General features: G+C 35.2%; 1 protein-coding gene across 1 annotated transcript; it reads left to right on the forward strand.

The window, feature by feature from the left end:
• The first annotated feature begins 4,630 nt into the window (after positions 1-4,630).
• LOC140171926 (cytochrome P450 2J4-like) lies at positions 4,631-12,556 on the forward strand. Its single transcript, XM_072195272.1, has 3 exons — positions 4,631-5,067; positions 9,704-10,663; positions 11,192-12,556. The coding sequence occupies exons 1-3, from the start codon at positions 4,713-4,715 to the stop codon at positions 11,374-11,376; spliced, it is 1,500 nt and encodes a 499-aa protein (XP_072051373.1). The 5' UTR covers positions 4,631-4,712; the 3' UTR covers positions 11,377-12,556.
• Positions 12,557-16,523: the final 3,967 nt, after the last annotated feature.

Genomic DNA, 16,523 nt, shown 5'->3' on the forward strand with positions numbered 1-16,523 from the left:
ATCAAAAGCTAAATGGATAGAAGAAGGGAGAAACCGTCCAAATATTTTCTTAACCTTGAAAAAGAAACTTCGTAAATAAACAAATATGTAAAATTACTAAGAAAGATAACACAGAGGCAACATCTCAGGAGGAGATTGAAAAAGAAATTTTGTTATTTTACAAAACTTTGTACAAAGAAAAGGAAGAAAAAAACAATGTCAATATTGATGATCTAAGTTTATGTTTCAATAAATTAACGCAAATGCAGTCAAATAATTTAGAAGGTGAGCTGGATTTGTCTGAGCTCTCAATTGCTTTGAAAAATATGAAAAATAACAAAACTCCTGGCCCAGATGGTTTTACAGTAGAATTTTATAAAATGTTTTGGGACGACATTTCCATTTTTCTTCTTCGGTCGTTAAATGAAGGTTTTAGGAAAGGTTCTCTTACAAAAGAACAAAAATTGGTCATGTTACTCTTCTACTAAAGGGGATAAACCTCGTCATTTCCTAAAGAACTGGAGGCCTATATCACTCTTAAATGTTTCCTATAAGTTAGCATCTGCTTGTATTGCTAACCGCGTAAAATCAGTTTTAAACCATCTAATTTCGGAAGACCAGAATGGTTTTGTTCCAAACAGATTTATAGGCGAAAATATTCGCCTTCTCTATGACTTGTTAAATTATACAGATATTCATAAAATACCTGGTCTGCTATTACTCATAGATTTTGAAAAAGCATTTGACACGGTATCACATGATTTTATATTTAAAACTCTAAAAGCTTTTAATTTTGGGACAGATATTTGTAGATGGTTTGAAACCCTATATAAAAAATGCTTCTTCGTCAGTAATAATAAATGGGAATATTTCAAAACCGTTTCAAATTCAGCGTAGTTGTAGACAGGGCGATCCGCTTTCGCCATATATTTTTGTTTTATGTGCGGAAATTTTAGCTTTAATGATAAAAGAAAATAAGAATATAAAAGGAATAAAAGTAAAGGACATGAATTTTAAAATTACACAATACGCAGACGACACAACCTTGATATTAGATGGCACAGAAAAGTCGCTAAAAAGCGCATTTGATACTTTGAATATTTTTCGTGAAATTTCTGGTTTGAAAATTAATACTGATAAAACAGTGGCAGTATGGATAGGATCATATAAAATAGAATCACAAAAATTTGTAAAAATAAAAACTAACTTGGAATTTTGAGGGCAATTTTGATTTTTTAGGAATTTCTTTCAATACTGATTTGGTGCAAATGGTTAAACAGAACTATGAAAAATCACTTGTACTGATGAAAAAGATGATTTCCAATTGAAAAAAAAAAGGAATCTTACTGTATTGGGTCGAGTTGTAGTGGTAAAATCGTTGGTTCTTCCTAAGATCAGTTATATTGCGCAGATGCTTCCAAATCCGAGCAAAGATTTTATCAAAACAGTTAATGACATCATTTTTAAATATGTTTGGAATGGGAAGCCGGACAAAAAAAAGATCTCAGTTTGTACAAGATTATGAGAATGGAGGAGTTAAAATGCCAGATGTCGAATCTCATATAAATGCACTAAAAATAAATTGGACTCGCAGGGTTATTCAAGGTGACAAAAAATGGATAAAATTGTCAAAGTTATGTTTGAATGTGAACACTAACGATATTTGCTGTACAGGTCTACTCCGATTTAATGCAACGAAAAATAAGGTAGACAATAAGTTCTGGTATGACGTATTTTTTCTTGGTCCTCTTTGATAAATATTGTTAATTATGGTGAATTAGATTTCAATCGTATTGCAAAGCAGTATCTGTGGTGGAATGATAAAATCAAAATTGGTGGTAATTCAATTCATTATGTTCATTGGAAGGAAAAGGGGGTTCTTTTTATAAATGATTTACTGTCAGAAAATGGGACTTTTATTTCAAAAGATGACTTTGGAGAAATGTATAATGTGAAAACAAACTTCCTTGAATACAATGGTATTATAAGAGCAATTCAGTCAAATTTCAATATTAACAAGTTAAAAGGGACAAAATTAGTTTCACCTTTTAGATCGAGTAATATGGACTTATTGTTTAAATATCGTAAAGGTTGTAAGTTATTCTACGATGTCTTTGTAGGGGCTAAGAGAATGAAACAATCAGGTAATAAGTGGAAAATAGATGTTGATATAGAAAATGAGGAGTGGAAACAATTATGTCTTTTAAATTTCAAGTTTTCTGTTGATTCGAAGTATAGATGGTTCCAATATAGAATTAACCAAAGGATTTTAGGAATAAATAGTCTGTTGCTGAAATTTAATGTAAGGGAGGATGATTTATGTACATTTTGTAAGGGGAACCCGGAAACAATTAAACATCTTTTTGTAAATTGTCAGGTCTCCCAAATATTTTGGAATACCATTAAATTATGGATAAAAGAACAAACTAATGTGGAATTGGAAATGTCTACTTTGACAATTCTATTTGGTTCTAAATTTGATTTGACTTTAACCCTTATAATGACAATGGCAAAATTCCACATCTATAGAGCAAAGATGATGGAACAATACCCAGATTTAAAAGCTTTTAAACAAGAAATTAAACATTATTATAATATCCTGAAATATCAAGCAGCATGTAATTTAGAGCGTAACAAGTTTTCGAAAAAATGGCAACTATGGCGAAGTCTCTGCACTGGTTAATTGGTTTAAAAAAAATCCTTTGTTAATCTTTTTTGTTAATCATTTAAGTAAAACATGTGTAATAATTATAGTATAGGCCCTATTTAAAGGTTTTATATGTATAACTATATAATATATAATAATATATAACAATTATAGTCTTTGCTGTCAGGAAAGTTTTGTGAAGGGTCCGGTGGTTATTTTGTATGTTTTCTTCCCCCCACCGGACTCAAGTACAGGGAATAAACCATAGACAGTAACACCATGGCTGTCAAAAAAAAAAAAAAATGCAAAACACTTCGCATCACCACCAAAAGAAACCCGGTAATTCATACTCGATGGCTACAGATTACCTTGAAACCGTGAAACACCTCCCATATTTCGAATCGAAGTGACTCATAAACTCAAATGGGCTGAACACATTAATAATATTGCAACTAAGGCCAACAAAGCTCTCTGGTTTGTAAGACGTAACCTCTGGCGATGCCCTTCATCAATCAAGCAACAAATGTATTTCAGTTTCAGTTTCAGTTTTATTTACCAAAAATCATATAAATCAAAACATACGCTATTACAATAGAGGGATGACCAAAAAAAAGAGCACAAGGCCGTATACAGTATACTTCTATGTGATCGCAGCCTTAGGGGATGTGCAATAATTACTATAATTATAATGAGCCCGCCCCGGGGGTAAAATTGTAAAATTTGGCCCGCCAAAAATCGCTTGCCCCCTCTTGGCCTGCCAAAAATTCTTTGCCCCCCCCCTGCGCATGCAAAATTTTTGGGATCCCAATTTACAAACCTTAAATGGTCTAGATGTTGCGAGCGCAGCGAGCAGGAAAATTTGCATATAAGCGTTTCCGTACTGTATCCTATTCATTTTAAGATCGTTTTATTTAAACGGCGCCCCATGAATATGTGCCAAAAATCGTTTGCCCCCCCTCCCGGCTTGCCAAATATTGCTTGCACCCCCCTCCCCTTTCGGCTAGCCAACAATATCTCCCCCCCCCCAGTTTTACCCTCCCCAGGGCTCATAATTATTGCACAGCCCCTTACTAAAACATTTAACGGTGTTAGGCCTAGAGTTATTGAGATCAATAACATTCCAACTTAATGGGCCTTGTCTTTTTTTAATTGTGTTATTTGTAAGATCTGTTCTGAAGTTGTGAGGTCTATACAGTTCAGCTGACCTGGTTCCATAGGAATGGAAGGTATTACTCTTCTTAAACTAATCAGTGAAAATATTTGGGAGTAAACCAATTTTGAATATATACATAAAGAGGGAAATTTGTAATTTGTAAATATCAATGTCATATATGTGCTAACTTAGTCTGCTAGTGGTCCAGCCAAAAACCGTGTATTTAAAAAAACAAGGTCTTTACATGAATCTGCAAATGACAATTTGAATGACATATCCTTCACTTTTTAGCCTTGGTCAAGGCTTCCTCCTTACTTTTTCTCTATTCATGCTCTTCATAGGACACATGTACATGTATAATCAGTGGTAGAAGTATTATTATACTGGACTCTCTCAAATTTTCAGTCAGGTCAGATTTTTTGTGTAGGTAGCTTGCAGGTTATTAAACAATTTTTTTACACTTGTGCTGGGATCACTGAATGGGCAAACTTGCAAGTTGCAACTATTTGTAGCCAACTGAATTGAATTGGAATCGAAATGTACTAAAATTATTTGATACCAATTCGATTCTCTGTTGATTATTTTTATGCTATTCCAATCAACTTTTCAAGTTATTTTGATTTGATTCCAATTTAATTCTTGATCCACTAACATATTTTCAATTCAATTCTAATTCAATGCATCGAAATGCACAAATGATCAAATCAATTTAAATTCAATTCTTATTCCAATGTGTCAAAATAGCACTAGAATGAAGTCACATTTGGCACACCTGTATAAACTTGACCTTTCTCCGTTTATTATTTCGCAGAATAAGGGTCAAGAGGTCATGTACTTGTAGCTATACAATGTCGTGGAAAGGAATGCCATGCATGATTTCCTAGTCGTCTATTTAGCATAGTAATCCGTGCTTTTTAAAAGAAATAAACCACCATGGGTTTCAGTATAGCTTCTCTCGACATTCAGACTGCACTGTTTTGTCTAGCTGCATTCCTTATCGTCTCTTGGTGGCTTCGAAGGCCAAAGCATCTGCCACCAGGACCATGGGGTTGGCCACTGGTTGGATATCTACCAAATCTTGTGATATCTATCTATCGTACTGGAATGACAAACCATGAGTTTCTCGCTAAGTTAGCTCGCAAATATGGCTCAGTGTTCAGCATGAACTTAGGTGGAAACTTAGTGGTTGTTCTGGACAAGCATGATGCGGTGAAAGAGGCTTTCAATAATCCGGACATTAGTGATAGACCCAAAGTAGCACTTTGGGAGGAGATGGGCTTAGGAGATGGTGAGTATCAGATAAAGATAAATTATATTAATTAAATAAAGCTAGTCAACACTTGATATTTAAAGACCTATTTTGTGACGAATTCATAAAAGAATATTATAAATATAATAAAGTATATTTCCCCACCCGGGGTGAAATTCATGATAAGACAGGGCAGGGGTCAATATTCATATTTGGAGTCCTTTTCGTATAAGGGGTGGTGCAATAATTATGTGTACCCCGGTCTGGTGAATTATAGGGGGGCAAAGATTTTTGGCAGGCCAAAGGGGGTGGGGGCAAGCATTTTTTGGCAGGTCGAAGGGGGGGGCAAGCGATTTTGGCACAGCTATTTTAGATACCATTTCGTCGGTCTCAACACATAGTGGCGTACGTGAAGGACAAAATACGTCTCCGAGCAAAACGTTTTTGAAGGATATATGCTACTAGTAACTGAGTCGATACTCGTCCATTGTTATCTCTCAGTGGCCCGATTCCATTTGAAATTGAAGTTTAAGGTTCAAACTATTACACTGTATCTTTAATAGTAAATAAAAATAACTATTACAGGATTATAACCCTAAACCTGTACGCCACTATGTGAAACGGAAAGTTTGAAAAATCACTCTACGCCACTATATGTGTTGCGACCGACTATTTCTATATTACGCCCTAAAAAGGTGTAGGAAAACGTTAGGAACACATTCATGAAGCATGAGACACTGAAAAACACTTGGATCATCACCATGAGAATATTAGAGAGCTCAAATTGGCCAGGAAACCCTATAGTACTGTCATAATTCGGACATGGTGTTAGCTAGAGAAATGTAATTGAACCAAATGATACTTTTAACATTAATTTTGTTTTGTTTTTTCAATTAAAAAAAACGGGTTTGAAATAAACATGATAAAGTTTTTCCTATTTTTCTATGACTTATATTATAAAAATACAACTAGCATAATCATATGTAGGCATGAATCTGACAAGCTTGTACATAGACAATTGAATGGTCTATGGTTTATATTAGGTCTAACGATCTTATCTTTTGTCATGTTTGTTTTAAAATAATGTTCCTACATTGCTCTCTTTCCTTTTGAAATAATGCTCGAGGGGCACCTAACTAAATGGCCATACGGATATATAAGAGAAACCCCAGCTTTTGGACAGCGCAGTTCCCACAGACCCCTGAATTAAAAAAAAAACAGCGCGCTGAAAGACTCTTAATTTCAGCTCTAAAAGATCCCTAAATTGATCTAATGCGATCAGTTATAGCTATTTATAAACTATAAAAGTCACAGTCTACTTCTTAAACATGTTTAATACTATTAAACATTGATAAAAGATAGAAAATACATTTAACATTAATACTATATTAAACTTTAGTAAAAGACAAAAAATGAAAAGACAAAAAAGTTTGGAGTTATAAATTAGAGACAGAAACTTTTAGGATAAGAGTTTATGTTTGATTTGTTGTTGAAGGGTGCATGTCCCATTATTGATGACCTTTTGGACTGTCATGGTAGATAAAATCGTGAAAATGTCATAGATTGTCGTGAAACTTTACTTGATGTTATTTACAATCGGAGCGCCCACAATCTAAAGTCATGTCAAGGTCATGTGGTTAATTGAGCATTTCATGAAATGTGGTGGATGTGATCACCATGAAGCGCCAAACATATTCAAGGTCATGTCAAGGTCATCTGATGTCTGCTGTTGGATTGTTGGACGGTAATGAAACTTGGTGGGTGTTATCATCTTTCAATGGGGAACATTTTCCAGGTTATCTGAGGTCAACTGAATATTGATTGTTGGATTGTCAGGAAACTTGCTTGGATTGATATGCATGGAGATTTTTGTTATACAATTCTGAATTAGATATGCTAACATTAATACTATATTAAACATTAGTAAAAGACCAAAAATTAAAAGACAAAAAGTTTGGAGTTATAAATTAGAGAGTTGACAGAAACATTTAGGATAGGAGTTTATGTTTGCTTTTTTGTTGTTGAAGGGTGCATGTACCATTATTGATGACCTTTTGGACTGTCATGAAATATGGTAGATGAAATCGCGAAAAATGTCATAGATTGTCGTGAAACTTTACTTGATGTTATTTACAATCGGAGCGCCCACAATCTAAAGTCATGTCAAGGTCATATGTGGTTAATTGAGCATTTCATGAAATGTGGTTGATGTGATCACCATGAAGCGCCAAACATATTCAAGGTCATGTCAAGGTCATGTCAAGGTCATCTGAGGTCTGCTGTTGGATTGTTGGACGGTAATGAAACTTGGTGGGTGTTATCATCTTTCAATGGGGAAAATTTTCCAGGTTATCTGAGGTCAACTGAATATTGATTGTCGGATTGTCAGGAAACTTGCTTGGATTGATATGCATGGAGAATTTTGAATTAGATATGCTTAGCACACATTTTAAGAATAAAATTGTATTTCTTATATCCTTGGTGGTATTTACCAATAAATACCCATATGTCCCATCCGGAAATTAATTTACACATAAAACAAATTACCAGCATATCATGGACTATCAATGCAAATTATGAAACATGGTCTTCATCCGTGGCATTGTCTTTTTAAAGACATTTCTTGTTTCCTTTTTAAAGCAATAGTGGTGTATCATTCATGTATTAGTTATGCATCAAATGGAGATAAAAAATATTGGAGTTTAAATGCAAACCTGCCTTGCCGAATTCGGTATACTTTGAATGAAATTGCATGTGAGATTGATCTTAACACGTGATCGATATTGGACCCCAAAATATTTGGACGGGCAGTTTCTGAATCCTTGCTAACACTCGTATTCGGTCGGATCCTTTAATTTCTTTTAAAGTAGTGTAAAATGGGGTAGTTTTAACAAGTAATACACATATAGGGGTCACTTAAAACATTTAAGGGATCTGGAATGAGCGTTTCGACAGTATTTTTGTGGGACATGAGAGCACATCAGACATATCGAATTGTATTCTGAATACGAAGAATGTCTTTCTGATATCAAATAATTTTCATTTTTTGAAATTCACGATATAATACAAATTTTATGACAGATCATTAAAATTTGATATTTTCACATTTTGATATATAACAGTCCTCGAAGTAAATTTTATAAATCTAATGATATATTCTTAAAGTGTATGTAGCTGGGAGGAAAAGCCGACGATCAATTGAAAATTTGGATTTGTTTCCCCCAAAAGACCTCATTTTGTTGGTGTTTTGGGAAAAAAATCCATATCTTCAATACGAAAGGTCAAAATTTTCAATTGATCATCGGCTTTTCATCCCATCTACATAGACTTTAAGTATAAATCATCAGATATATAAAGTTTACTTCGAGTACTGTTAAATATCAAAAATACCAATTTTTAATCATTTGCCATAAAATGTGTATTACATCGCGAATTTCAAAAAATCTAAATTATTTGATATCAGAAGGACATTCTTCGTATTCAGAATGCAATTCGATATGTCAGATGTGCTCTAATGTCCCACAATAAATACTGTCCAAACGTTCATACCCCATCCCTTAAGGAAATGTTCATAAATACTTTTTAGAACCCCATTCTTAATGGACTTAAAACTTTTTTGACCCCCATTTATATACACCCAAACTTGTGTACACCACCCCCTCAAAACACACACCCACCCGCACATTTAATGAATTTATACTTAAAATACCCTGCTAATGTTTCCACTATAGGTAATGGACGGTTTATTTTACTAGTGGATTAAACTTATTTACAAATGCACATTTGGAGAAAACCTTCTGTTAATAAAATACTATGAGCCACCAGCCTGGGTGGCTCACGCTTCAGTAATTTCAGATGATTGACCTCAGTAATACATCAAAGAATGTCTTCCAATTCATGAAAACAAATAGATAATATCAGCTTATCGGATTAAAAGCTTAGAGGGAAGGTCTTGCTGCTCAGCGAGTGTTTGAAATTATCAGAAAGTTTTCTCCAAATTCATTCTCTAATGAGTTTCAACTTTGTTACAAATTCAAAGAAAAACAGATCTCCAACACCCTTATCAATTATCAGTGTCACTCTTACAGGCCTTATGTCTATAATAGGCCTAAATTGTCCATAAGTTCATGACATCATAGAAAATATCGCTTTCGAACCAGGTCTCATAAGTGCAGGAATTTATCAGGGGCGTGGCCAACTTTCTTGGTCGGGGGTAAAATAAAATTTCGGTGTCACAGACGAAAAACAATTGCAGTTTCAAAAAATGGCTTAAATTTTATATTTTACACTATTTTCACCCATGATCGGGATGAAAAGGGCTTTATTGTGATCGACAATGTGCTCGCGTAGCACGCAAAAAAAAAATTTATTTTACAATTTCGGCCAATGGAATTGATATTTAAAAAACAAAACCTTTTTGACCCCCCTTATGGGTGTCAAAAACTTTCTTGACCCTTACCCCTTTTGCCACGTCAACTTTTTTGACCTCCCCCTTGTGGAAGGTCAAAACTTTTTTAGACCAGCCTGAAATTTTCCAGCCTCCTCCTTCCCCCTGCCCCCCCCCACCAAGGTATTTATGAACGTTCCTTTATTGCCATTTATGGCAATTTCCTGCACCTCCGGCATGCTGCGATTTTGACTTTCTCCAATATTGTTATCTTTATTGTGTCAATAGGTTTAGTACAAGCATCAGGGGAGCCGTGGAAGCACCAAAGACGTTTTACGCTCACCACGTTACGTTCTTTTGGCGTTGGAAAAAGAAATTTCGAAGAAAATATTGCAGAAGAAGTGAAACATCTATCACAAGAGATCAGCCTTTTAGAAGGGACATCTTTTGATCCACAGTGTTATTTATCCAACGCTACAGCTAATGTAATATGCTGTGTTGTTTTTGGTCAACGCTTTGAGTACACCGATTCTACGTTCAGAAGTTTGTTGCACAGTCTAGATGAGGTCCTCAAGCTATCTGGATCGGGTGGATTACAAGCATTTTTTCCACTGGCCAAGTACTTTCAGCCAACTATTTATACATGTTTAAAGCAGAACATAAAAAATGTCAAGGGGTTTGTTGATAAAGCAATCGAGGAGCACCAGCAAGAATTTAATGCGGAAAATGATCCCAATGATTATATCGATGTTTATCTTAAAGAGATCCAAATGGCCAAAAAAATGAATGTGAAATCCTTCATAGATCTTCATAATTTGGCAGCCGTCATTGTTGATCTTTTTGGAGCAGGGACTGATACAACTTCCACTACACTGCGTTGGGCAACACTCTACATGATGGCCTATCCTGTAATACAGGAACGGGTTCAAAAGGAGCTCGATTCAGTTATTGGTAGAAACCGCCTACCAAGACTTGCAGACAAGACTGAATTACCCTTCACGTGTGCAACCCTTCTTGAGATTCAGCGTATTGGATCCATTGCTCCTTTAGGAGTTATCCATTACAGTAGTAACGACACCACTCTTGCAGGATACAATATCCCTAAAGGCAGCGTGGTTATATCAAATCTGTGGGGCGTTCATCATGACCCGGAAACATGGCCGAATCCGGACCAGTTCCACCCGGAAAGATTTCTGGACGAATATGGTGACGTCATGGATAGGGAGGAATTGACTCCATTTTCTATAGGTACAGGAATCATTTTGTCAATCTTCATATTTTTTTTCTTCATTTTTGTTAAAGATGAGCTTTCTGCAAACATTTTAGGTTACTTTTCGCTAAGAAAAGTTCTTGTCGAGAGTTCTTAAAACATATTGACAGACAATGCAACTTATTATTGCACATTGCAATATCTGAGGTAATATGCCGGCCAAAAAGGGTCAAGAGAAAAGTTCACGAAGCTTTGATTGTACTCCAAAGAATACCGGAAAGGTCCTGTTTGACAATATGCTTACCGGTATGCACCTTATTTTAAAATATCTGTATAGGTACATGCAAATCCATAATGCCCTTAGGATTGAACCTTGGGGCATTCCACATATGTCATATGTTAATATTAATTTTTACAGGAATTATAACACACGTATTATTTCCGTTTATACATTATTGTCCATATAGGTAGCTACAGGTAGAATGTTATTAAACATGTTAAACAAAGACTGAGCCGTATTCATTTTCTTGGTACGTTCTAACTGGTCATTATTTCTATTCACACAGGTCGTCGGGTTTGTATTGGTGAGCATCTTGCTAAGATGGAACTCTTCATCTTCTTTACGCATCTTCTTCATCAATTCACATTCAAGAAACCAGACGACTCATCACCACTTTCCTTTGAAGGAATCAACAGCAGTGTCATCTACTCACCTCAACCGTTCATGACTCATGCCACAAGACGAGAATAAAAGATGACTGCATGCAGTAGTCCTATATTCCAGGGGCGTAGCCGTGTAGCCAGCTTTTTTTTGGTGGGGGATCAAACTTTCGAGGTAAAGACGATTCTTGGTTGTATCATTTTGACTCGATATTATCGGTGGGATAATAACATAACAAATGACAAGTATTTATATGCGCCTTTGCCTAGGGATTCAAAGCGCAAGAGAAAAAAATACAAGAATACAGAAAGCAATGGCAGCAAAAATTATGGAAATAAGTGAGTTTTGATCAATGAGTCCATCCTGATGGCAGTCACTGAAAAGGCTCTATCCAATTCCTGGTGCGAGGAATGATAAAATTAACACTCTTACTAGTACTCATAGTATATTATGGAGCTCTTGACCGTGAGACAGTTGGAAATGTACTGAGGAGAGTGTCCATTCGCGGACTTGTACACAAGCGTGAGTGTCTTGAACTTGATTCTCTCATGAACTGGTAGCCAATGAAGATGTGGGCTCACATGATCAGACTTGGGCTTACGATATATCAGCTTGGCACATTTGTTCTGTAATTTCTGTAGTCTGGAGATGTCTTTGTGATATTCCATGGAGCAAAATGTTACAGTTATCAAGACGTGAGAGAATGAGGGTTCCGACAGTATTTTGACATAGTTTTTTACATAGTTGGATGATGTGAGATGACATACATATTTTGATAGTGTACATAATTATTATTCGGCATAGCCTAAAACAGCCTGGAAAAGGGGATGATGTTTCAGAAACCTTAGGGGATGGTCTTATTTTAAGCCTCTCATCCTCCTGAGCTAATATTACCATGTAAAATTCACTTTTGGTCAAAATTTAACCAAATCACCGAAATAATATGCATTTCCCCTCAAATATTTTATCAAAAATATAAAGATGCAATTTGTTTTGTTAACGAATATTGGATATTCATGTGACATGTATTCTCCAAAGCTAACACTTTAATCTTTGGGGTTGTGCAATAATTATGAGCTGGGGGGGAGGTAAATTGCTTCCCACCTCGTCCTGCCCAAAATCTTTGCCCCCCCCTTTGCACATGCCATTTGCAAACTTTAAATGGCCTAGGAAAATTTGCATATCAAGCGTTTCCGTACTGTTTTCCTTAGCCTTTTTAAAGCGTTATATATAAAAGGCGCCCCCCGCCCCGCGGCTTGTCAAAAATTGTGCCCCCCCCCCTTTCGGCTCGCCAACAAATTTTGCCCCCCATTTTACCTTCCCACCAGGGCTCATAATTATTGCACAGTCCCTTAAATCATAGACTTGTTAGGCCAAAAAAAAAGTATGTCTCAGACACATTTGGTAAAAAAGCTAAATGCTATGCGTTTTTTTTTAAAGAAAATGAGCTATGCGATATGCGATTTTTTTTATTACAGTCAAGGCACGATATTTATGTAGTTTTTGATATTTAAATACAGAAACATAGTAATATACATACACAATGAATGGTTTTGTTTGTCTCTTTTACAATCATGGCGAAATGTGTACAAAAATTAACACCAAACAGCAAAACAAGACAAAATTGGATCGCTATACGATACTGAAAAATATCAAACAAACAAACAAAAAAAACACATGGGCAAAAAAAAAAAAAAATCGGCGCTAAATCAGATTTCTCATAGCAATGCGCGCGGGTATCTATAGACATACATACTTTTTCTCTTGGCCTAATAGCCGCCTTCCTGTTTTATAGGTCTACAATGCATTTATAATTATGTATAAAAGTGGAAAAATCCAAATAAAATGTATTTCATGTTGAAATGGCCCATGGTTTTCTGGAGGTTATAGGTCAAAAACTATGGGTCACAGAAATATATCACTTTCAACTTTTTCAATTCAAACATCCAGCTCAATACATTGATATACATTTCTTGTCAAATAAATGAATTTTTGCAACAAAAAGATGGCGTAAAATGGGCATTTTTTTTAAAATATGATAAAAATCATGAAAAAGGCATGTTTAACCCAAACTTTGCCTCAATATGGTATGATGGGATACTTTTGTTCACGGAACTGTAAACATATATGCTCTCTATTATTCAGAGCAAAAATTGAAGAGGATGTAAGATGAATGAAAGTTTTCCAGATCTGGATTGTTCAAAGCTTGTTCTGTGCCAGTTTATATATTCAATGGTGTTAAGTGTTATTCCTTGAAAAAACATTCTTTTTCTTATTTTTATTTTATTTTTCTATCAAAAGAAAAAACAATCTATATATTGGCTTGCTTCTGGACATGTTCAACTGTCAATATCAAGCACAAACATACATTACATTTGAATAAGGGTTAATCCCAACACTGCCACCAAGTGACTAAATTTGGTCAGACTAACTAAATTCAGTCACTTGGGGGCAGTGTTGATGTCAACCCGAATTCAAATAAATGTATGTTTGTGCTTTAATATAGACAGTTGAAAGATGTCTAAGTTGAAACACTATGACCATTTAACAAGCCAAATATATAAAAATTAATAACAATGAAAGAAGTTAACAAAATCACAAAAGAAATAGTGAAAAATAGCATATTTTACAATAAATACCACTTAACACCGTGGAATATATATATTTGACAGTGAACAAGTATTGCAAGCGCTTTTGATCTGGATCTGGTGCATATGACCTCTGTGTCGAAAGCGCCACCAAACTCTACAAAAAACAGAAACAGATCTGGATCTAATCCGCTTTAACCGCTTTAATCCGCTTCAACTTTTTCAATTCAAACATCCAGCTCAATACATTGATATACATTTCTTGTCAAATAAATGAATTTTTGCAACAAAAAGATGGCGTAAAATGGGCATTTTTTTTAAAATATGATAAAAATCATGAAAAAGGCATGTTTAACCCAAACTTTGCCTCAATATGGTATGATGGGATACTTTTGTTCACGGAACTGTAAACATATATGCTCTCTATTATTCAGAGCAAAAATTGAAGAGGATGTAAGATGAATGAAAGTTTTCCAGATCTGGATTGTTCAAAGCTTGTTCTGTGCCAGTTTATATATTCAATGTTGTTAAGTGTTATTCATTGGAAAAAACATTCTTTTTCTTATTTTTATTTTATTTTTCTATCAAAAGAAAAAAAACAATCTATATATTGGCTTGCTTCTGGACATGTTCAACTGTCAATATCAAGCACAAACATACATTACATTTGAATAAGGGTTAATCCCAACACTGCCACCAAGTGACTAAATTTGGTCAGACTAACTAAATTCAGTCACTTGGGGCAGTGTTGATGTCAACCTGAATTCAAATAAATGTATGTTTGTGCTTTAATATAGACAGTTGAAAGATGTCTAAGTTGAAACACTATGACCATTTAACAAGCCAAATATATAAAAATTAATAACAATGAAAGAAGTTAACAAAATCACAAAAGAAATAGTGAAAAATAGCATATTTTACAATAAATACCACTTAACACCGTGGAATATATATATTTTGACAGTGAACAAGTATTGCAAGCGCTTTTGATCTGGATCTGGTGCATATGACCTCTGTGTCGAAAGCGCCACCAAACTCTACAAAAACAGAAACAGATCTGGATCTAATCCGCTTTAACCCATTTAAAAATCATCATTAAGGTTACAGTGAATTTTCTTTTGAAGATATGGCTACTTTGACATTTGACATTTTTGGGTAAAAATTGGGGGAAAAGTCACAAAAAATAAATTTTTCAACCAAAATATCTCAGTCCACATCGCTTTTTAGAATTGCCATCCGGGTTAAATTGGAATATTGGAATGTCATCTTTTCCTGACCAGACCACGGTCAGAGCCTGGGTAACATGAGTAAGTTTCTTTCACCTTGAAGGCAAGGATAGTCTTGCAAATATGGGCTAACTTTCCCCTAGGCCATCCAATATGCCATTAATTAGTAGGACTACTGGTCAGTTTATACTCCTATTTCCACATCTGTTCTTTATTAAAGACTTTAAGCAGACGATAACGATTATTGTAACCCGGCTGGCACCTTTTATCAAACCAAGCAACTATTCAGTTGATAACATATAGCCTATGTACAAGAGACAGCATTTTACCTCTTACCGGAACCTCTTACCAGTATACAGTATCTGTATCATAATTTACTATTCAAACAAGTGTAACAAATAGAGGATGTGCTGAAAACTGGTACTGCAAGGATATTTTGATCAGTGTAGCCGTCATATCAGTTATAATTCCTGCGGAACAAAACCCAGGTAACTTGCCAAATCACACCCAAAAAATATCGTCCAAATGATATAAATAATTGACTCTAACTTTAACCAATATACTGTTTCTGCCCTGGTTTCTGTGAATGCCGCAAACTTCGCCTTCCTGTTATTCAGCAATTAAAGGGGCACTTCGTGATCCACAGCCTCATCCCCACTTTTCTCAAAAAAAGTTGAGATTTTTATATCACTGGAAACCTCTGGCTACATAATGTTTATGTACAAAATATTTCTTGCAGATTAATTCGTTTAGCAAAGATATCGTGAAATTTGAATTTCGTTCTGGTGCACCAGAACGAAATTACAACGTAATGTCTATGGAGCAGTGTAATACACATAATCATGCATAACTCGCAAACGCAATATCGGAATCAACTGAAATTTTGGGAATATGCTTTTTTCGTGGATATGTACTGAAAAATGTCATAAAAACAGGATGCTAGGATCACGAAATACTCCTTTAACATGGTAAAGAGCCAACTTCCTGGCGTCGAGTACAAAGTACTGAACATTGCATGTACAAGCTCAGAGCTAGCACAAAGTTCAGTTTGCGAAGTGTTGTGAAAACATAAACCGTTAATAACGCATGACATATAGTTCCTTGCTGCCCACGCTCACTGACCTGTATTAAAGCCATATTATAACATTTGCTGAGGATGATTATATTGTACTTTATTAAAATAATAATAACATACCCTGCAAAAAATAAGACAATTGGTGCTCTAGTTTTGTCAAAATCCGAGATATTGAATAAAACGCAGGAACCGTCGTTTTATTATTACGATGGAAATATTAGTCGAACGTACACACGATGTTCATAACACAGCTACGTTCATGGCGTGCGGGACGGATACACATCAAAGGACAGTACCGTACAACCGACGGAGTGATACACATTGGCGACATCGGCGCTGGTAGTAAAT

Source organism: Amphiura filiformis, chromosome 15 (assembly GCF_039555335.1).
Source record: "Amphiura filiformis chromosome 15, Afil_fr2py, whole genome shotgun sequence".
In the NCBI taxonomy this organism is placed as follows: Eukaryota; Metazoa; Echinodermata; class Ophiuroidea; order Amphilepidida; family Amphiuridae; genus Amphiura; species Amphiura filiformis.